This window comes from Felis catus, chromosome A2, assembly GCF_018350175.1.
Source record: "Felis catus isolate Fca126 chromosome A2, F.catus_Fca126_mat1.0, whole genome shotgun sequence".
NCBI lineage: Eukaryota > Metazoa > Chordata > Mammalia > Carnivora > Felidae > Felis > Felis catus.
Window position 1 is genome coordinate 134,555,713 of NC_058369.1, and position 24,132 is coordinate 134,579,844.

The 24,132-nt window shown below is 35.9% G+C and overlaps 1 protein-coding gene across 2 annotated transcripts in view; it reads left to right on the forward strand.

Moving 5' to 3' along the window:
• The window catches only part of TES (testin LIM domain protein), a 46,861-nt gene extending 24,523 nt beyond the window's left edge, over positions 1 to 22,338 (forward strand). For both annotated transcript variants that reach the window (NM_001168698.1, XM_019814600.3), the window contains 6 exon segments: positions 312 to 397; positions 12,040 to 12,292; positions 13,179 to 13,514; positions 14,776 to 14,991; positions 15,410 to 15,568; positions 21,047 to 22,338. In NM_001168698.1, coding sequence (NP_001162169.1) covers positions 312 to 397; positions 12,040 to 12,292; positions 13,179 to 13,514; positions 14,776 to 14,991; positions 15,410 to 15,568; positions 21,047 to 21,235 — 1,239 coding nt within the window. In that variant the 3' untranslated portion in view covers positions 21,236 to 22,338.
• The last annotated feature ends 1,794 nt before the right edge of the window (positions 22,339 to 24,132 follow it).

Sequence of the window (24,132 nt, forward strand, 5' to 3'; positions counted from 1 at the left end):
AGAACAAACTGAGGGTTGCTGGAGCAGTATTGGGTGGGGGGAAGGGGCTGAATGGGTAATGGGCATTAAGGAGGACACTTGTTGGGATGAGCACTGGGTGTTATATGTAAGTGATGAATCAGTAAATTCTATTCCTGAAGTCATTATTACGCTATGTGTTAGTTAACTTGGATTTAAATTTTAAGAAATCTTAAAAATTTTTAATTTAAAAAAAAAAAAACAGGAGTGGTTAGTAGAATTAGAAGGACAGTTTATTGAATTTTTTAGATTTTTAAAAAATGTTATAACACACATTGTTTTCTACTTAACAGATGGGCTTAGGTCATGAGCAAGGATTTGGAGCTCCCTGTTTAAAATGCAAAGAAAAATGTGAAGGATTCGAACTACACTTCTGGAGGTAATGTTTTGAAAATGACAGCCACATTAGTAATTTCTGCTCTTTGGCACTGCTTCCTCAGACAGCGGGGATCTCTTATAAATTCTCTAGCATGGCTGTTAAGTTGTAGATCTGTCATATTCTTTTCTAAAAAATAAAGGCTAAAGCTATTCTGTTTTCCTACCATTAAGTGTGACTGAGCTAATTGGACCATCGTAACTATATTTGAAATTGTGTATTTGCTGTCCTTCAGATTTCCTATGAGTCTAGAATACTGAATTTATGTCTCTTTCCTGAGTGGCAGATAAGTTTATGGTAATCTTCTAGGACTGTTTATTAATTATAATTCTTTTCTTAAAAATTGATAACTTTGCACATTTTACCTATATATTTGCAATAAACAATAAATATGATTAAGCACTCATGTGCTGGTTGTCAGGACATAGACTGGTATCTAAGGACTCTTCGAAATTTTTAGCTTTAACACTTGAATTAAAAAAATAATTCATTGCCATCATTGGCTTGTATCAAGTTCAAATATATGGAGGACAAATGTTGGTGGATCAAAATGTGAATTTTGTGTAGATCTTATTTACATATTTTAAAGTAATAGTGTATGTTATATAAACCTAAAAATTGGTATTTTAAACCTGTTCTTATGAAGAATGTAAATTTTGTTCATCAATGGCTGTCAAGACTATAATGGTAGTTGATCTAAGTCTGTTCAAATTAGAATCAGCACATCATTGTTAGAAGAAAAATGTTAAAGTGATCAACTATACATTATTAGGATGTCAGATGCCTGGTTAGAATAAATCTCACTCGAGAACAATTTCTGTGCTGCATATTTCCATGGAAAACTCCCTAGAATAAAAAATTTCATCAGCTATTGAGATTGTGTACAATGTAAGTTATAGGAGAATATAAACAATTAAAATTTGAGATATTAGGTTCTTTTAAAAGCTAGTTTATTTAGCAAGTTTTAGGAAACAACGGCAGTTGTTTTAAATAATGAAGGTAGTGGAAACCTCAGCCCATGCAGAAATGATGGTACAGTTCTTTATTTGTAAGGAGCTAAAATTTTTCAGGGAGTTTTTTAATTACAAGACTTTCATGGATCTTCCCTGTGCCACCTTTTTAAGGGACATAGAAGTTAGGCAACATGTCTGTTGTGGTTCTGAAACATTAAGTCACTAGACAGAAAATAGTTTTCATGGACTCGAATATTTCAGCTCCTGATGTGCACACCATTCAGTGGTGCTTACAGTGGGCTGTGGAGAGAGTTGCAGTGCCCTCTGCTGGGCATGGTTCTAACTGTACAATCTTTAAAAATCTTAAAAAATCTTTAAAAACCTTTTTAGTTTGACCATACAGTTGCCAAAAACTGCTAATGAGATTTTTAAAGCTCATTCCTAAGTGATAGCATCTTTTCTCTAAAGCAGAAGGTTGGTTTAGAGTAATTATTGTTTGTGCTATATTTTTTTTTATTACAGATCACTATAATCTGAGATTTTCAGATTTAAAAAAATGTCAGAGAAGAGCATATTTCTGTGGCATGAAAATCACTTTTTAATTTTAATTTTTTTCATTTACTTACCTTGATAGACTCTGAGAATCTGTTAAGAGCCATAAAAGACTATGGTTTTGCCACAGCCTCCAACCTAGCTTGAGTTTATATGCTTCATCCAGGTGGTATTACTTAGTAAATCCGTCTTCTTCCTGGCATGAATCTGGACACATCTCTCCCTCAGAATTCTTGGTAATTCTCTGAATTTTTCACCATAGCTGGAAGGCTGGAGGGCAGGTGCTTTTGACCTCCAGATAGCCATTTTCAGTACAGTCTTTGAAGCAAAAGTCTGGTTGTCTTGAGTGTAATGAAGATCCCAGGTCTGGTCCAAGGCCACAGACTGCTGTGACTGCAGTGGACATGGAGTCCCAGGATCCTGTCCACTTAGCTTCCTCCTCTATCTTCATGGTAACCCTTGACTTCCAGGACTCTAAGGGCTTCATGGGGCACATTGTGAAAATCAGAGTTAAATTACTCTCCACACTTTACCAGCCTGACTTCTATTCAGCCACAAGAATGGTCTTGAAAATGGATACTGTTGTGTACTTCCCAATAGCTTAAGAACCCTCACTGCTTTCTACTCCTGCTTGCTTGTCCAGTCTCCTCTCCCACTTCTCTTCCAAGTAGCCTCTGTTTTAACTGCTGAGATATATGCTGCTCCCTGGAACTTGTGTGTTTTTTGGTATGTTTCATTCAGCTGGAAAAACCCTACATTTCACTATGATGAAACAAAAGTCCTTCCTATTCTTCAAGTCTCTGTCAAGCATTACCTCTGAGAACTCTTCCTTGATCCCTGTATTAGCTCAGGCTTCCATAGCAAAATACCATAGACTGGGTGGGTTAAACAACAGATATTTATTGTCTTCTAGTTCTGGAGGCCAGAAGTTCAAGAAGTTCAGTATCGGCATGGTTGGGTTCTGGTAAGAAACCTCTTCCTGGTTTGCAGGTGGCCAGCTTCTCTCTGTGTCCTCACATGTCCTTTTCTCTGTGCATGCATATGGAGAGAGAAAGATATCTTCTCTCTTCTTCTTGAGGCCACCAGTCCTATCAGATTAGGACCCTACTCTTATGACCTCATTTAACTTTATCTTCTAAAAGCTCTATCTACAAATACAGTCACATGGAGGGTTAGAGCTACAACATATGAATTTGGGGGAACACAATTCAGTCCTTACCACCCTCTTCCTACTTCTGCATACCCCCAAGTAAAGGGTCATTTTTGGCCTTGGCACCTTATATATTTGTAGGAGCCAGCAAATAAATAAGACCTTACTATCTTCATCATTCAGATTTCCTGTTGGCATCTTCCATTGCTGAGGACAAGGTAGCCCACTGCTGCAGTCCTTAGGGGTCAGCCTCCTATAGCATGGCCCAGGGTACCATGCAGAAGGGTGCGGAATGAATGTAGAGAGTGAATGGAAGAGATTCAGTAGGCATGACTGCCTGTCAAGGTGTGTCACAACAGTTATAAAAAACTAAAAATAAATTCTTAGACTTATGGAAGTTTAGAGTAAAACTTGGAACTCAGTTAGCCAAACCTCATTTTATAGATCAACGACCTAAAACCCAAGGAAGTTAAAATGACTTATTTGAGCCTATTAATTATTAATAAGAAATATAATTTATAAAAATGTCCTATGCTAATAAGCACTTGTAATGATTTTCTATGCTGCACAACAAATTACTCCAAATTAGCAGGTTAAAACAACACCTATTAATTGACTAAACATCCATTTATGCATTAGGTCAGAAGTCAAGGCAGGCTTAACTGGATGCTCTGCTTAGGATTTCAAAAGGCTTGAAATCAAGGTTTTGGCCAGATTGAGGTCTAATCTGGAAATTGGGAGAAGAATCTGCTTCCAGATTCATTTGTAATGTTGGTAGAATTCACTTCCTTCATTTCCTGTGGTTGCAGGCATGAGGTCCCTGTTTATTTGCTGGCTGTCAGTCAGGGGCTGTTCCCAGCTTCTAGAAGCCACTCACATTCCTTGGCACATGGCCATCTCTGTCTTCAAAGTCAATAACGTGCTTGGAATCCTTTCTATGCCTTAAATCTCTCCGACTTCCTCTTCTGCTCCCAGCCAGAGAAAACTTATGTTTTTTAAGGGCTCATGTGATGAGATTTGGCACACCTAGGTAATTTCTCTTTGCCATACCATTGTAACATAATCATAAGATTAACACCAGAGAATGCAGGTCATAGGGGCTGTCTTAAACTTCTGCTTATCATAGCACTTTACATACTTGGTTGTTACTAATCTTCATACTATCCTTTGGGATAAGTGATAGTATTCCCATTTTATATATGAGAAATCAAACACTGAGGGAAGTTAAATGACTTACCAAAGGCAAGGCTTATAGGTGGCAGAGCTAGAATTTGGACTCAAAGCTTGCCAAAACCTTCCTCCTCAACCATCTCTCTAGACAGCAGAACAGAAACTAGAACCCATGTTTACACGCTCATGACCAGTGAACTTTGGACTGCACCAGGCTCTCTATAGTGTGGTGCTTTTGTGACATATGTCTTTTTTGGACAACGATGCTTTATCTGTGAGCACTCTCTTTCTTCACTCCATCAATAATTACAAGACTAGGAGAAAATAAAAGGTTGAGGATGCCTGATACTTACCAAATAAGAGCTATACTATCTTCTGGACACACTGTCAAGTAAAAGTAATATTTAGAGCTAACAAATATTTATGAAATGTTAAGATGCAAACCCAAGATTTCAAGTTTATAATCAATTATTTCATATGAAAGTATAGTAATATTATTTGGAATAATAGATCATTTATTACGTAAGCAATAAAATTATTCTTTTGTCTTATCTTCCATAAATCCATCTAATAAAACAGTAGCATCTTAAAAGAAAAATGTTACTTGAATATAGCATACATCTGTTCAGAGAATTTCCGATTGGCTTAGGGCTGGCTGAAAACTAAAAATTCCACACCATAAATGGATTAATCCTTGTGTTGAATTCTGTAACAAGAGGCCCATGCTTAAGTCCATATAAGTATATCCCTCTTATAAACGGGCAGCTTCCAGCCCTTTTAAAATATGGTTTGTAGTAGTGCCATGACCATACCTTTAAATCACTGTGAGTGCTGGCAGCATGTCAGAGCACTCCAGTTGCTACTACTTGCCTTGTAAAAACAAAAATATATATATATATATTTTACAAATAGTGATACAAAAATAATTTCTCTTTGGGGTTGGGGATGGAGGATAGTTTCTTGCCTGCTTTCAGCTTGAAACTGTAAATCTATGTATTTTTCTGAGGCAGTACCTTTGGTACAGTTTGGCATTCCCTCTCCTGGATTTAACTCAAGAAATCTGAAGTTGTAATGTAAAAATTTGAGTTTACAGTCCTGATTTGTCATTCATATTAACCTTTGCGTGTGTATGTGTTAACATGCTCAACTTTTTTTTTTTTTAATTTTTTTTTTCAACGTTTATTTATTTTTTTTGGGACAGAGAGAGACAGAGCATGAACAGGGGAGGGGCAGAGAGAGAGGGAGACACAGAATCGGAAACAGGCTCCAGGCTCTGAGCCATCAGCCCAGAGCCCGACGCGGGGCTCGAACTCACGGACCGCGAGATCGTGACCTGGCTGAAGTCGGACGCTTAACCGACTGCGCCACCCAGGCGCCCCTCAACTTTTTTTTTACAAAGAACTTTTTCATACAAATAATCCTCCTCCCCTTCTCACTCTCTCAGACTACATTTGCATCTTTTTAAGAAGTCATAAAAAAGATCATTTTAAATAAACTTAATTCTGAATTCGCCTCCCTTCATTCTTCCCCCACATAACTTTTATTAACATCCTATGGAGAATTTGGGGACAAGTGCTCTAGGACAGTTTAGAAGATTTAGAGATTTGGCAACTGTGCTAAGTATGGTAACTGACTTACAACTCCCCCCAAAACTGCTATCAAATAAATGTAGTAAACAGGCTATCTGTCTGCATATATCATCAAAAATTACTGGTGGAGCATCTGAGGAAAGATACTAAACAAACCATACATGTTTGTACACACCCCAGCAACGTGAGTACTGTGCTCACCCATGCCATTGTTGTCTTGTTATAAGTTGGCATAAAACCAGTTTTTTAAAGTTCTTCATTTTCTTAAGGATGGAATCTGTGTTATTTCAGGTTGAAATTAATTATGTGATAAATATCCTACTCATTCTTATGCTTTTTCTTGGATACCAAGAAAATCCCCCAATTCCTCAACAGAATTTTCCTCTCCATTAACTTACAGGATGTCTTCCTAATGAGTTTAAAAGTTCTTAAAAGATATTTGTAAAAATAAAGTTTTCCAATTTAAATATGGGTGATTCAAATGTAAAACACTGTAGACTAAAAACCCCCAAAATTAATTTAAAAAAATTTTTTTAACTAGTAAATAGCATAGATTTAAGTATTAAATAGCATATGTTTCTGTAATGGATAGTTCCTGGCACCTGGCCCAGATTTTATAGGTTTCTTTCTTGAATTGTGGTTTGTGGCTATCCCTTTTTGTTGTAAAAATGGAGCTCCAGGGTAAGGGGTCTGGAAGGGTTGTGGTCACTCCAGCTGTTGTCATGATGACAACTCTAACTGAAAAACCATCCCACCCCTGCTGAGTCACATTCCTGCCAAGTGCTCTTTACCACAGACCACCATGTTGTGGCAAGGATGCAGATGGGGTTTATAATGTATTTGTGATTTTAAAAGCTATCATGAATCAATCAGGTTTTCCCCACTTTGAAAGCTGAAAACTTCTTTTTCCTGCTGCTATTGGTATATTGCTTTAACCGATTTTACTTGCTTAATAAGGTATGTTGGGTTGGTGAGGGGTGGATGGGGAAAATATATATATTCTCAGAATGTAAATCTCCCAAAAATAGCTGATATAAGTAATAAGAAAAAGTATAGAGATGGCTCTTATATCATTGGTTAATATACCTTTTTATGTATAACATTTTCATAGTAAATATAATTTATTTACTCATGTTACAGTTTGTCATAGCTTGTGAATTGAAAACCAGAAGGCTTTTTTTTCAGGTGCTTTTTTGTCTTTCAAATTCTAAAATCTAGTTCCCCTTATTTTCTGGTGTACATGTTGTTCTGGAATAGAACTGGATAATAAACATTTCCAGAGGAAACCCATACCTTTCATCACATATCCTTGTAACATTATTACTTCCTCCCATAGTCAGTCACTTTACTAATTATTAGGATGCATGCTATAGTTCACAGCCATATAAGGATCTATTTATCTATATTAGGAACTAAATTCCCACCCTGCCATTTTCCCCTCAGTAAAGTATGATTTTAAACTTGATCCAAAAGTAATGTGATGGTTTTATAAATAATTATATCATTTTTGTTAACTGATGAACAAGAATGAAGAATATACTGTAATAGAACAATATACTCCTTTCCACTGGGTGGGAGTATGAGATAACCAGATATAAGAGTCTTTTATAGCTGAACTAGAATCTGCAGGCTCTTCAGATGCTTACCAAATAAAGATTTCTGACCGATTTGTGCACAAGGAAATTAGTTTGCCCCCCTAGCCTTCATATCTCTGACTCTGTCCCTCTCTGTCTCAATCTCTTTCTGGGACTGCACATGTCAGATCTGATATTTTTGGTTTGGACACCTCACCTTAGGAAAACAGGACACAAAAATCTGTAATTATTTAATAATTTGTTATCTAGTAAAGAGATCAATCTAATAAATATTTAGTTGTTTTTCCTAGTTTTTTTGGTGTAGAGAAATCCAATTTTATTTATTTTAAATCCAGAATGCTTCTTAAACTCTTACTGATGTTAATACATTTGTATGATCAATCATTGCATCTGTGATTAACAACAGTTTAACTTTTCCTTTCTGATGAATCCTTATAACTTCTATTTCTTTGATTTTTCTTACTTCTGTGATTAGTACCCACAGGACTATGTGAATGAAGTGATGGCAAGGTTGCTTCCTCGCTTCACATCCTAAAATGAATGCACTAATGATGTGTGCTGAGTTTGAGCTTTTTTCCAGAAACCCTTTCTAAAATCCTGTCTAGTTTCCTTCTATAGCTAAAATGAATAAACAAAATATAATCAGAAGGGATGTTGAAATGTATTGAATGTTTTTTTTCCTGCATCTTACAAGAAGCAAACATTTGCTTTATTAGTTTCTGCTGTTATCTTTATTTTCCTTCCATGTACTTTAGGCTTATTTTTTCTAATTTTTTTTTAACTTCCTGAGTTAATTAATTTTATTCTCTCTTCTTTCTAACTTGAGTATGTTAGCTGTCCCTTTTCTCCTAAGCACCCCTTTAGTTGTGTTCTACATTTCAAGAAGTAATAGTTTTGTTTTCTTTTTTCCCAAAAATGCTATTTCTTTTCATTTCTATTGTGTGTGATTCTTTCAATATTAAATTTTTTAGGAGTCTTTTAAAAGTATTTTCTTTTTTTTAAGTTTATTTTGAGAGAGAGACAAAAAGAGAAAGAGAGAGAGATCAGGGGAGGGGCAGAGAGGGAGGGAGACAGAGAATCCCAAGCAGGCCCCATGCTGTCAGCACAGAGCCTAATGTGGGGGTCAAACCCACGAACCATAAGATCGTGTCCTGAGCTGAAGTCGGATGCTTAACTGAGCCACCCAGGCACCCCAAAATTACTTTCTAGTTACTTTTTTGCTGTTGATGTCTAGCATAATTATATTCTGTTCAGATAATGTGGTTGATGGTGATTCCTTGGGCATTTATTTTTTTTATTTTTTTATTTTTTAAATGTTTATTTTTGAGAGAGAAACAGAGCGTGATTGGGGGAGGGGCAGAGAGAGAGGGAGACGCAGAATCTGAAGCAGGCTTCAGGCTCTGAGCTCTCAGCACAGAGTCTGATATGGGGCTTGAACTCATGAACCATGACATCATGACCTGAGCTGACGTCAGAAACTCAACTGACTGAGCCACGCAGGCGCCCCCTCCTGGGCATTTGAGACTTTGTCTATGGCACAGTATGTGTTCAGCTTTCTGAAGTGTTTCAAATGTTCCCCAAAAGAATGTGTTCCCCAGTCACTGGATAAGATATTTTTTATGTGTCTGCTTGATCAGGCTTATTTCTAATTTTTTAGCATTACTATAATAAGTTTGTCTATTTCTTAAAGTTTTGGTGTCTTGCTTATATAATTTGAATTTAGGTTATTAGACTATATTAATTTTAGAATCGTTACATCATAGAGGTGATTTTAAACTTCTGTCACTATGTAGGCACACTCTTTACTACAGATTAAATGAAAGCATTAAAGTCCAAAGTGCATGATTTTAATATAGGTGCTTAACTTACTTTTTGTTGGTATTTGCCTGATGTATCTTTTTACGTCTTTACACTTTCATCCTTTCTGTGTCCTTAAATTTTAAGTGTTTCTTCCGAGTTGTGTATAGTTTGATTTTGTTGTATTATCCAGACTGAAATCCTTTGTCTTTTAACTGGAGAATTGAGTCTGTTTATTGTGACTTTTGGTATATTTGGATTATATCAACCATCTTAATTTGTGCTTTCTAAATGTCCTAATGTCCTAAGTTTCTTTTTTCCTCCTCTCTTACTGCCTTCTGTTTAATTGAGTTTTATATTGTCATTCCATTTTCTCTATATGTTTGAAATTATATGTAGTATTTCCTTCTTTAGTTTTCTTTTTTTTAATTTTTTTTAACGTTTATTTATTTTTGAGACAGAGAGAGACAGAGCATGAACGGGGGAGGGTCAGAGAAAGAGGGAGACACAGAATCTGAAACAGGCTCCAGGCTCTGAGCTGTCAGCACAGAGCCCGACGCGGGGCTCGAACTCATGGACCGCGAGATCATGACCTGAGCCGAAGTCGGACGCTTAACCGACTGAGCCACCCAGGCGCCCCTCCTTCTTTAGTTTTCTAGATAGTTTAAAACACATGCTTTAACAACATCTCATGTTAATCTACATCTTCAATATCTTCCTGAACAATGTAAGAATATTTGAATGGCTTTTAAAACTCTCACCTCCTCCCTCTGATTTATATATTCTTTTTGCCCTATATTTACTTCCAGCTTAGGTTTTTAACACCACAAAGTCTCTCTACTTCACTGTTTTCCTCTGTCACCTTCTCCAGCTTCTGCTTCTTTGCCAGACTCCTTCCTTCCTCCAGTCCTCTACCTTTTCCCTCTATTCTTGCCCAGGAGATGAAAGTGATCTATTCAACTAATATGCAAATGTGTCATACCCTGACTCCCAAATTTATATTTTCTACCAGGCTACAGTTTTTAACACTAGATCTCTATATCCTACAATCTACTTGATACCTTTATACTGTTTCATAGGCATTTCAAACTTTTCAGTAGTTGAATTTTGGAGGACTTTCATCAACCTTCCCCTAATACCTAAGATCTATTCTTCTTTTACATTTATTGTCTTAAATAAGTTACATTTATTCTACCAGCTTACTCATCTTGGAAACCTGGGTTCATTTTTTGACAGACTGGGCCTTCCCTTTGCCATCACTACATCCAAATGAACCACAAAGTTTAGTCAGTTTTACATTCAAGGAGATCTTAAATCTGTTACTTTTTTTTTTAATCTGCACTGTTAAATACTCTAGTCCAAGCTATAACACATCTTATGTAGACTACAACAATAACCATCCAAGATATAAATTCCACTTGTGAAGTAGTCCCTGTTACTTAGAACCATGCCATTGCAAACCGGATGCACCACTGACATGTTAATTGGTTTCCCTACTTCCAATTATGTCTACCCCTAATCCATTCTCCATATTATAAGTATTACAGTTTTTGAAAATGATAGATCTAATTGTGTTATCCATTACCTAAAAGCCTTCAGTGCCTCCTGCTTATTCTTATAGTGAAAGCCAAATTCTTTAATGTATCCTACAAGTCCCTGCATGATCTCATGCCTGCCTACCTCTCCAACCTTGTCACTCCCCATTTATTTACCTCACTGCAATCATACCAGCCCTCTCAGACCATGGGACCTAAGGGCACAAGCTCTTTCCTAATTCAGGACCACCACAAATACTCTTTCTACTCAATATATGGAGGCTTTTCTTCTTCTTTCTTTACCCCATCTCAAATACACACACACACACACACACACACACACACACACACACACACACACAAACATATTTCATGCTTGTTTTATACATCCTTCAGACCTCAACCTAAATATATTACTTTCTTATGGAATATTGTTTTTATGGAGTCCTTTTCTCACCAGTTCCAAGTCAAAATTATACCCTCTCAAAGTGCCTTATACTTTTCTTTCCTATCACAAATGCAGTAATAGGGCATATCAATAAAGTACATTGTTTAGCACATGGACACTCATATATGTTGCATTAAAGAATGATTACCTGCTAGACCAATTGGGGAAGGGGAGCGGTGTCTTTCATTTAGTGGTATCTTTCATTTCATTTCTTGAAAAGTCCAGAGACTTTCATTTATCTTTTTTTTATACATAAGAAAGCACATAGTAAGTGGTCACTGAGTGTTTGAAGAAGTAAAAGAAAGGAAAGGAAAGAAAGAGAAAGGAAAAAGGAAACAGGAAATGAAAAAGGAGAGGAAAGGAAATAGAAAGGGGACAGGAAAGGAAATGAGGAAAGCTAAAGCTAAATCTAGGATAATAGTCCTTAATCAGAAAAGTTATATCAGCCTCCCTCTCACTTAAAAAAAAAAACAAAAACAAAAAACAAAAAACTTGGGTAATGACTATGAAATAAATGTTACCATGCAATAAAATATGAAACCTCTTTCTATGATAGTGTTTTGGTGATTTTATTTACTTATCTATTTAAGAAAATGAGGAATGTTCAGACATGCCCCCTTGAGCATACACTTAATCAAAACCTAACTTTTTAAGGTTTTATAAAGTGAAGGTACATTTTTATGTTTCCTTGCTTAAATTTATGGATAGGTACTTAGAATCCCCACCCAGTGGCTTGCCTTTCTGTACCATTATATGGAATGCATATAAAAGTATTTTATAAACTATAAATATTTGAGTATATTTACTTATTGATTAGGTATAATTAGTTATTGCTTACTTATCTCCAAACTTATAGAAAAATATGTCGTAACTGCAAGTGTGGCCAAGAAGAGCATGACGTCCTCTTGAGCAATGAAGAGGATCGAAAAGTGGGAAAACTTTTTGAAGACACCAAATATACCACCCTGATTGCCAAGCTAAAAACAGATGGAATTCCCATGTATAAACGCAATGTTATGATACTGACCAATCCAGTTGCTGCCAAGAAGAACGTCTCCATCAATACAGTTACCTACGAGTGGGCTCCTCCCGTCCAGAATCAGGCATTGGTAAATAATAAGGGGAAGGGCCATCTCTTTGTTAAAGTTCTGAGGCTACTTATTTAGGGCAGTCCTTTAGTGAGCTAATCAACCCCAAGTCCATTATTTTTCTGGAGTTCTTGTTACTTTGACTTCCAACTGCTATTGGTTTTTTAAAACTAAGATTAGATACTTCATAGAATTTCTTGACTACTTAGATATGTTAATCTTTTTGAGCGAATGGTCTGACATTCTTAATAATTAGATGAAAACAGATGTTTTGTATAAATCTAGTAACTTCTAGCTTACTCTTGAGAAGATTTCTCTTAAGATAGCGAAGAATATGTAAAGAATAGAATTTTCTGTCATTTTTTTTAGAATGAAACAATGTTAAACAGTATATTTTCCTATGTAAGGCCAGAAAAGGGCAATTTTGTGTCAAACTCCCTTTACTGTTAATAACAACTAAATATGACATTTGGAAGTCTTTTAAGAAGATTAGTTAAAATCATTCAAGTGAACCTTGTGATAATATTTTTTATAATGGTGAAAACACTGTTGATCTATACAGGCCACTCTAAACATCTAAACGTGCCTTCTAAAAATTGATGTTCTCTTGCAAATATACATTTGTATATTTAGCTCAAGTAGACATTAGTAAGCAAAATCTTTTATAAGCTGAAAAAAAGCTTTCATATCATGGAGAAAAATGTGTTTATTTTTACTGAACTAAATCTATTTGCTGTACCTTTTTTGAATGTGTTTTCATCTCAACATATTTATATTACGAAGACTGTTACAAATGGATAAAACACTTTTCTTTCTTAAATAACTCGCTTCTGATGTGTATTATAAAATATTGCTTGTCTAATGGCCAGACCATCTCCCAGTTAACACTGGTCTCGTTGTGGCTCAGGCCAGGCAATACATGCAGATGCTGCCGAAGGAGAAGCAGCCCGTGGCAGGCTCAGAGGGGGCACAGTACCGAAAGAAGCAGCTGGCAAAGCAGCTCCCTGCACACGATCAAGACCCTTCAAAGTGCCATGAGTTGTCTCCCAAAGAGGTGAAGGAGATGGAACAGTTTGTGAAGAAATATAAGAGTGAGGCTCTGGGAGTAGGAGATGTCAAACTTCCCCGTGAGATGGACACGCAAGGCCCCAACAGAATGCTCCTCCCTGGAGGGGACAGAAGCACCACGGCAGCAGTGGGGGCCATGGAGGGCAAATCGGCCGAACACAAAAGAACTCAGTATGTAAGTAGAGAGGTCACACCATTGGCTCAATTGGTGTATTTACTGGTTATTTCCCTTTCTTTGAACATTTTTTTGAGGAGCCATTCTTCTGTTTTCCAAAAGGGTAGGTGAAGGAAATAAATTAAAATTCAGTTTAGGTTTATTTTAGCAAATCATCATGTTGGAAACCTCTGTCTAAAGCGAGGTTTTCTGATTATCTGTTGCCAAGGATAATTGGGAGTTGTATGTGTACATGGTAGTTAGCATTGGTGTCATCCTGGAATATGACATACTAATATAGAATCTATTTCTAAACATAATTTTGGTGTTAATTGTTTATCTCTTCCTACAAACAAGAATAATATATGCCTTGGTTAACTCAGTTTTGTTTGTGAGAACATGCCTAAAATTCAAATTTAAATTTATGTGAGTATACAGTTGACCCTGAAAAATGGGTTTGAACTGTGCATGTCCACTTATCACAGATTTTTTTAATTAATACAATACAGTACTATAAATGTATTTTCTCTTCCATAGGATTTTCTTAATAATTTCTTTTTTCGAGTTTAGTTTATTGTAAGAATACATTACATAATACATATAACATACAAAATATGTGTTAATGGACCATTTATGTTATTGGTAAGGCTTCCAGTCAACAGTAGACTATTTGTAGTTAAGTTTTGAGGAAGTCAAAATTTATATGTGGAAAAGAAAGTTATTCATGGATTTTTTTACTGCGTTGGGGAGTCAGCACCCCTAACCCCTGTGTTGTCCAAGGGTCAACTATATAGTCAATCATATTTTTAAAAAATCTCTTAGAGAAATTGAAGTCTTTTTTTTATGCCTTGAAAGTAGAAGAGAATTATGATACAGATGAACAAAGAGTAAGAGCCAAACTTACTGTAATATATTTCCCATAGATCCAACCAATAAGGCTTAGCAAGAAAAGATAATAATAAGCTCTAAGGTAATCATTTTGAGAGAACCCCTTAAAAATTGTGGTGAAAATTACTGTTAGCCCTTTTCTGTAAGTGACTTTAATTAAGGAAACAGTGCTCTGTTACCAGCAGGGCACAAAAATTAGGTTTGAAGGGACTGGAGGAAGCCAAGGGAGCCCACTTCCTGGAAGTAAGAACACCTGGTTGTCTCCATGGACAAATTACTAACGTTAGTAGAAATCATCTCTCTTGTAAAGCTTTTCTCCGAATTCCTGGTAAACTGATGATGAGAAATGCCCAGGTTACGATGACCAGATTGTTTTGGATGGCTTCCCTTTCAGTCCTGCTACTGCTGCAAACTGAGTATGAAGGAGGGTGACCCAGCCATCTACGCTGAAAGAGCCGGCTATGATAAACTGTGGCACCCGGCTTGTTTCGTCTGCAGTGCCTGCCAGGAACTCCTGGTCGACATGATTTATTTCTGGAAGAATGGGAAGCTATACTGTGGCAGACATTACTGTGACAGTGAGAAACCACGATGTGCTGGCTGTGATGAGGTATGTTCTCTGCGGCCACCGCAGGCAGGCTACTTCTTGTACCTCCATAGAGTCCCCTTACCATCTAACAAGGCCATCCTTAGCAGAAAGGTGACATGAACTAACCAAGCATCAGTTGCTTTATTTACATGCAGAGGAGATGAGTGGAAAAGAAAATCTTTTAACTTCAGTCATTCTGAGTGACCGTGTTAATTGTGTTGACTAATGAAAGACCGTCTAGAAACAAAAAAGATTGATTTGTGCTAAACTAAATAATAAGCCGAGTGTAAGCTTTAGGTTATTTTTAGACTTTGAGCCCAGGAAAGTAGTTTGATATTATCTGTGGATCTAAAACCTGTATTGATCTAAAGAACCTGGCATTGTCGTTTGTACCAAAAAGGAAAATATATGATTCATCTTATTTTTGCCCTCTTTTCAGTTAATATTCAGCAATGAGTACACCCAGGCAGAAAACCAAAATTGGCATTTGAAACACTTCTGCTGCTTTGACTGTGACAACATCCTAGCTGGGGAAATATACGTGATGGTCAATGACAAGCCCGTGTGTAAGCCCTGCTATGTGAAGAATCATGCTGTGGTAAGGAGCATTCTAGGCATATGGTCGCCTTGACCTGCTTTAGGACTTTACATTATGCCTTTATTTGACCCTCTCACAAATGAGAAACAGACGGTTATTCCCTTAAATAGGAAACATGTAATCCCTACCACAGGGTGTTAAATTTCAGGTAATTCAAAAACAATACATACATTCACTGTGAGCTACCTCAAGATTTCTATCTGTACAGTATATTCTGTAGATTATAAGCACTACTTAGTAATCAAATCCCCACTAAAAAATAGTTCTTTAATGGGAATGAGATTGATTGATTCTCATCATATAGATCAGAGTCATTTACATTAATATTTTTAGGGGCTGTTCATATTCCTTAGCTGTATTTGAGTGTTTATGATTTCTGTTCATGTTCCTAAAGCCCCCCACTAAGGCTTCATTTTTTATTTTTAACCTGGAGATTGTACAATGCCTAGTTCTTAAACCCTCATTGCAAATTGATTTAGTATAACAAAATTTGACCTGTATGTTTAGATTTATTTGCATCAGCCAAACATTCAAATTTTTAATGATAAATAGACTTAAAATATAAATATATTTATAAAATATAATATAAAAATACATAAAAAATAAATATATATTTTTTCTTAGCTCTACCCTGCTTACACAGAGCTGCTATTGCATAATGGCCAAGAGATAAGTAATTTAGACAAAGAGTATATAAAGAAAATTGACCATATATGGTAAACCCTTTAATCCAGCGGTATTAAAATGATAGACATTTACTTCTTTATAAGCAGGAAAATATGTACTAGCTAAAGACTCCCATGAGCTATCAAGTAAAGCATAAAAGAATAGAATGAAATATTTATATCATTCCAGGAGTGTGATACTACGGAAAATAAAGTAACTAGTTTTGATGCCAGTGCCAAAATTTTCAACCTTTATACATTCCCAAGTATAGTCCATCATTTTCTGTCAATTCTGCCTTATCAGTAAATCTCAGATCCTCACAGTTACAACTACTCAACATCAGACCTTTATTTTTTGTCATTCGGATTATTGTAGTGACCTCAAATTTGGTCTCCCCACTTCCATTCTTCACCTTGTGCAAAGCCACCTTCTGTTATGATGGAAGATAATCTTTCTGAAATGCAAACATAATCATCAAGCCTTTTCTTAACAGATCTAGCCCTTTCTTGCCTGCCCAGCCTCTTCTACTAGTTATCTAACACAAAGTTACTCATTTTCTAGTTTATACACTGTTCTTGGTCTTCTATTCACACTAATTCCTTTGTCTGATCCACCCTCCTTCCTATTCCCTATTTTACCTGACATGCTTGTATATTCCCCCAGAATTGATGTAGGCTTAACTTTTTTTAGAACACCTTTCTTGATTTGTTGCCCCAAGCTCCACCCCTTTTCTCTGGCCACAATGCCTCTCTGTGTTCCCATGAGTCACATCTGTATGTAAGTAATACCACCCATCTGTCTCCTCCCCTAGACTATAAGTAGCTGGTGGATAGAGCTTGCCTGTTTATTTCCATGTCCTTAATGTCTGCCCTTAGGAAATGTTTGAGTGACTGATTTGTGTTCTAGTATTTCTCATTATCTTTGGGATCAACAGGGACCCTCATTGTACTTGGGGAAAAGATAATGAATCACCATGTGGCCTGGTACATAATTTAGCTAAAAACTGCTTCTCTGAATTTTGTTCCTACAGTTTCTCTAAAGGAAAAGAAAGGGTTACCATAATATGTATTTTATTGTAGGGGTGTGTGACCTTGGTCTCAAAGACTAGGATGCAGACCCCATGGGGGCAGAAATTTTGTTTGCTTTGTTTTGTACTTCCAACACTAGAACAGCATAGTAGATACTCAATAAATATTTACTGAATAAAGCTTTAAATAGATGAAGCTGCATTATTTAACTGCTAGAAGTTTCTCTTCATTATATTGTGACTAACCAACAGAGAGGAATAACCACAGATATTATTAAAAGAGAGAGAGTCTAAATTATTTAGCTTTACAATATGGTGTGATTTCTTTTAGAAAGTTTACTTTCTCAGTAAGATGCACTGCTGCCCTTTGTCTAAAAGTAAAATGAACATTTCTCTCCATTGCCTGAACAAGCCAGCACATGGCAAAAAGAGCTACCCATGCCACATACTAAATGGTGTAAAATTTTGAAGATTATCTAGTTCAGAGCATCAGTCTGCTAAGATCTTTTAATCTTCAAACAAACAAACAAATTATGTATAAACCTGAAGGCAAGAGCTGAACTCAAAACAGGGCATTTCTGAGATAAAAATTAACTTGGAAAGAGAGTAATGGGAAATACACCTAGTTTGTCTCTGCATGGTCTCTGGAATTCTGGTCTCAAATGGCCACCCCCTGAATTCACATCTCTGAGATCTCACAGGAACCTCCCGCCAGAGAGCTCATTACAAGCAGTGTCATTGGCTTTTTCACATTGTGTATAAATAAACTAAAAGAAGTAGGAGAAATTTAAGGATATAAGAACTAATTGAAATATCAGAGGTTTAAGAACCCAGAAAAATCAAATGCAAAGCAGAAAGTGAAAAGCACATTATCCCCTGATTGTTTCCATAATCCCCAGACCCTCAATGAGGCCTAGGCAACTTTCAGATTTATGAAAAATTAGGAGCAGTAGACCTTAGCTGGGACTAAATGTCAGACTTCGGGATGAATGACAAATTATTAGCAAAACTAAATTATACGAAACCACTAACCCTAAATTCTTATACCATTCAGTGTATAGTTCATTTTTTTTAATCTAAACAATTGCGTCAATTTTACATATAATTGAATAGTAGTTATCTCTTTTTGAAAATCACAAATGAAAGGGGCGTCTGGGTGGCTCAGTTGGGTTCAGCGTCCAACTCTTGGTTTCAGCTCAGTTCATGATCTCACAGTTCATGGGATCGAGCCCCACATCAAGTTCTGCTCTGATGATGCTAAGCCTTCTTGGGATTCTCTCTCTCCCTTTCTCTCTGTCCCTTCCCGACTCACGCTCTCTCTCTCTCTCTCTCTCTCTCTCTCTCTCTCTCTCTCTCTTTCAAAATAAATAAATATAAAAAAATTCTAAAATCAACATGAGTTTTAAAAGATTATAAAAAGATCCACAAGTATTATTAGAGGAATGAAATAAAGGTATGTCTTGGTCTAAAAGCAAGGGATTAAAAAAAATTTAGTGTGACATGCTTCTGTTTTATACAAGCGTGTTTAAAATATTGAAAAATTAATATGAAACATAAAAACTACATAGAACTACATTCTAAATAGAAAGCTACAAGATAGGAATATTTGCAAAAGCAACTGCTTGCCTGGTACAGCTACAAATTAAGAGTGCATTTGTAATTAAAACACTCATTTTTGTTGTATTCAGGAAGAGTGTATTGACCATGGAGAGAGAATCTCTCCCTCGCTTCTCAGGAAACACTAGGTTGACATAACCTGTGAATTAAGCAGCTATAGTCTCTGTAATTAGAAGCCGTGTAGCTCTATAAAGTATGGAAAGTATATTGCATGTTCAAAGTGGATATTTGTAACAAGGTCTCACATCATACCCTAAACCAGTTTCCCTACTGAACAGTAGCCACATTTTAAGGTCTCCTAAGTAAGGAGGGTCAGGTTAAATGACCTACCTTCAGCTCTCAGTGATTCCTGACAGACATTAAGAAACCAAAGATGTGGAAGATTAGACATTTTTATGTAAGGCAGGACAATTCGTTCCTTTCTTCACTTGTTATAAAAATACTTAAAACAAAACCTTTAGATGGTCACATTCATTCAGAACATGCATAAACAAGAAGGCCTATGGTCTGTCTAGTGTTTTGGAGGTCTTAATAGGGTAGTTTTGTTTTCTCCTATAATACTGAGGGTTGTTCATGTATTTTCTTCATATACATGCTCAGCTAAAGGAGAAAATTATGTATGTGTCTGGGTGTGAATGTGCATGTATGCCATATATTTATTTGTACATAACACATACACTGAATGGTACAAAGAATGTAAGTATTAATGTTTTACAATATTAGATTATACATAAATTATGACTTAGAACAGAAACCAGTTAACTACAAGTTATATTTTTAGTACAAACTAATTATTCTCAAACACTGTCAGTATTTTTAATTGAGTCCTTAATTACCTTGAACGTGATTTTCATTTCATACTGTCTAGAAATTAGTGGTGTTAATAATCTCATGTGTCAGAGGTAAAGCTAGTGAAATTACTACTTCAAAGCTTTAAAGAGTGAGGAAAAATCTTTTTTAAGACTATTTTTTTAAGAGCAGTTTTAGTTTTAAAACATAAGTGAGAGGAAGACCCAGCAACTTCCTGTGTAACCCCTGTGCTCAAACATATATAACATCAGTCATTATCAACATCACTCACCTGAATGCTACATTTTTTACCAAGGATGAATCTACATTTACATATCATAATCACCCAAAGTCCGTAGTTTACCTCAGGGTTCATTCCTGGTGTTGTATATTCTGTGGGCTTGGACAAATGTGTAGAACAGGCGAATGACACACATCCATCATTATAATATCATCGAGAATGTTTTCACTGACCTAAAAGTCCTCTGTGCTCTACCTGTTCTTGTCTCCCACCTCCCTATCCCACCCCTGGCAACCACAATCTTCTTATTTTCTCCATAGTTTTACCTTTGCCAAATGTCATACAGGTGGAATCATACAGTATGTTGCTTTTTTAGATTGGCTTCTTTCACTCAGCAATATGCATTTATTCCTCCATGTTTTTCATGGTTTGATACCTCATATCTTTTCAGCACTGGTTAATAGTCCATTGTCTGGATGTACCACAGTGTATTTATCCCTTCACCTACCAAAAGAAATCTTGGTTGCTTCAAATTTTGGCAATTATGAACAAAGATCCTATAAACATCCATGTGCAGGTTTTTGTGGGTCTAAGTTTTCAACTCCTTTAGGTAAATACCAAGGAGCACAATTTTAGATTTTATGATAAAAGTAGGTTTAGTTTTCTAAGAAACTGTTAAACTATCTCCCAGAGTAGCTATACATTTCGCATTCCCACCAGTAATGAATGAGAGTTCCTGTTGTTCCACATCTTCACCAGCATTTGGTATTATAGGAAAAATCGTAAGACTTTTTTTTATAATTACTAAGATGCAGTCTAGTAGAATACGCTGAAAGGAAACTGCTTTGAAACTTGCCATCGAGACTTTCTGCTTCAAACATCATGGGATATCTTACAAGCATCAAATCACCTTTTGGCCTTCACCTGTTATTCCTCACAGTGCTCTACATTTAGACCCCAATTAAGTTGGCTAAAAAGGTTAACCAGAATGTCACTCTCAGCTGTATATTCTTGAGGTGGCCATTCTCAGTTAAATTTACCATCTGAAAGAAATGTGTTGTTTGTTCCTACATGACAATGTTACCATCACAGTTTGATCTCTCATCCTCTTCTCTTATTTGTGTAATTGACTTAACAGGTTTGTCAAGGATGCCACAATGCCATTGATCCTGAAGTGCAGCGAGTGACCTATAACAACTTCAGCTGGCATGCGTCCACAGAGTGCTTTTTGTGTTCCTGCTGCAGCAAGTGTCTCATTGGGCAGAAGTTCATGCCAGTAGAAGGGATGGTTTTCTGTTCAGTGGAGTGTAAGAAGATGATGTCTTAAGAGGAAAGAACCAAGCAATATTGAGCCATAGCTATCCTAAGTGGTCTGCATTTCTGCTGTAAAATGCAATTTGGAAAAAATAAACGGAAAAAAAAAAGGAACTGTAAAGGAAACCAGGAGATTTTGTTCAGTATCTTTCTTTGCTGTTTTTCCTTATCATATTTTTCATCTCAATTTTTAAAACCTGCTTAAGCATTTGATTTTTAAGACAGTAAAGAACTGTTATCTTTGCTTAGCTTTCCATATGTAAAATCTTGGAGGTGGAAGCTTGAGATTTAATTAATCTTCATGTGCCTATCCCTCTTGTGCCAAACACAGTATATATGAACATTTAAAAAATAGTGTTGTTGAATGGAAAGATGCGCATTTTCTAGTTCTGTATTCTTTTCCCCCCTCCTGTGTAAAATGAAAGGAAATTAAACTTGCCCTAATGCCAAGGCTTTACATTTGTTGCCTTATCTTATTCACTGAACTTTGTAGTGATTCACAGTGAATTGTTTTGACAGAAAATAGAAATGCAGCATAGTATGGAGAGCTGTTATCATTTTAATGCCTTTGCTATTTTCTAATTTAGGCAGAGGTGGTTTTATTGCATTTATTTTCCTTTTTATTTTTCTTTCTTTTCTTTTCTTTTTTTTTCTTCTTTTTTTACTTGCCCTACCTCTCAGCATTCTCTTTGTCAGCTGGTGACCTCTGTCTGTGGCCTTAAGCACAATATTGTCACATGTGACATCCACACATCTTCTATAGATGATTTTTGGCTTAGACATAAAAGCCAAGCCATTCATTTATATTATGTTTTCAATCCAAAGAACATGTATACTTTTTGTACCCAAAAAACTATAACTTGTACTGATTGCACTTGCCTACCATTGTTTGGATAGATTTTTTGCATGAACCCATTCTTTTCTAATGGATACTGTCCTACAACGCTACTAAGCCTGTTCAAGGATATGTATTGAATGTCTTCTTTGACTGTATACTTCCATGCCTAGATATTTCTGTTTATTTTTCCCTATATACTTCCATACAAGGCTATGCAATATAAAAATGAAACTGAATGAATGATATGTATATTCAAAATAAAGTCATTTTCACTTCAACAATGGTACCTTTAGTCTTAATAGCCTTTCTGAGAGCAAAAAAAAAAAAAAAGGAAAATACTTTTGCAATTAAGCACTTGTCACAGCAGGGGGCGTTGTCTCCATGGATAAAACCTCATAGAAAAATAAAGGCTGTTTCTGACAAGACAGAAACTAGGCTTTTCATGATGGAGAAGGGAAAGTTTTAAATAAATCAAGGCATTTAAGTTGGTTTTCAATTCATGCAAGAGTTTTCTGTTTCAGAAAAGGAAAGTCATTTTCACTGAAGTTTCACTGAAGTTAAGCTGTCTTCTTTGAAGATGAATCCCATAAATATTAGTCTTATACTTGAATTGTTTTTTGGTTTTCTAACAATTCTTTATGGCAACCTAATGTGAAAAAGGAAGCAAGTGTGGAATAGTGGGGGATTAATTCTTTCTGGTATTAGTGGATCATGAGATTTTTTTTTTCCAGTCTAAAGTATTTCTATCATAGTGGGAGTAGTGGTTTTCTCTGGCACATACTCAAAATAATTCGCTTTGGATTTTTTTTTTCCCATCTCATGATTGTCTGGCTGATGGCGCTTTTCTTAAATTCCATACCCCGTCCCACCACTCACACACTATCACTAATATACAGATATATACATTTATACATTATTCTGCACTATGCCTTCCCCAGTCATGAAAAAGTATCTTTTGGGGCTTGAACACATTTCACCTTATCTAAAGGAATAATCTAATCCTACATACAATTTTAAATGGTTGTATCACAAATGTCCATCATTGTCTATAAATATCACTTTATGCTTGCTCTTTTTACCTTTATCTCAAATGAAAAAAATACATTTTCCATACCATTTTTTTGTCACAAAGTTGAATAAGTTAACTTTCCCAGGCATGGCTATATGGGAATAAATTGAAGCAACTCCCCTGCATATTAACATGGCTACACTTTACATGTCTGCCCATAGCCTAAAAGAAATTTCCATACAAGAAATTTGACCAAATCCATCATTCACTAATCATGTATGGTTAGTGCATGTATATTAGGCATTACCTAAAAGAATAAACTTCTTTACCTGAGAAATACAGAGCCACTGGTTTTTACTCTTTACCCTGACTTAATTTTTAGTTTGGTCTTGTAATACAAGAGAATGAACTATAATGAAATGTAATACAAGAGAATGAGTGCCATTTTTAATTGTTAATCAGTTTGGGTTTTGCTTTTTTTTTTTTTTTTTTTTGGAAAAACAAAGTCTCTTCAATACTTTGTGGTATAAATACTTAACAAAAGACTAAGATTGTTACTAGATTTTCTAAGATTTATTTTTCTTCTAGTATTTCCTTTAGCATTTAAAGTGAGATCCCTCCCTCACTACCATCATTTTATATTTTGCATTTTCTTCAATTCTAAACAATGGTTTACTTGGTATAGGGACCAAAGTTAAATCCTCCCCTTGCAATAGAAAAAAGATAGGGAAGTAATAAATGTTTTTATCTGGATCCCTGCATTGTTTTTCTTAAAAAGTAGATATTGAAGAATAAGCTTTGGATCTACTAATTTCTCATGGGTCAATAAATGGAAATCTTTATCATCCAAATTCCATTTAAGTTCTAATAGAGATCTATCTTATCATTTTGTACTCAGTATAGCAGGCATTTAACAACTATGTCTACACAGCAGCAGACAGACACCCTGGAAGGACTAGACTGGGAAAGAGAAGGCACCAGAATATGAACCATGATGAAGGCACCACAGAGAGTAAGAGAAATGTTTTTTTCCCATCTGCTGAAGCCACCATCTTGGATATTA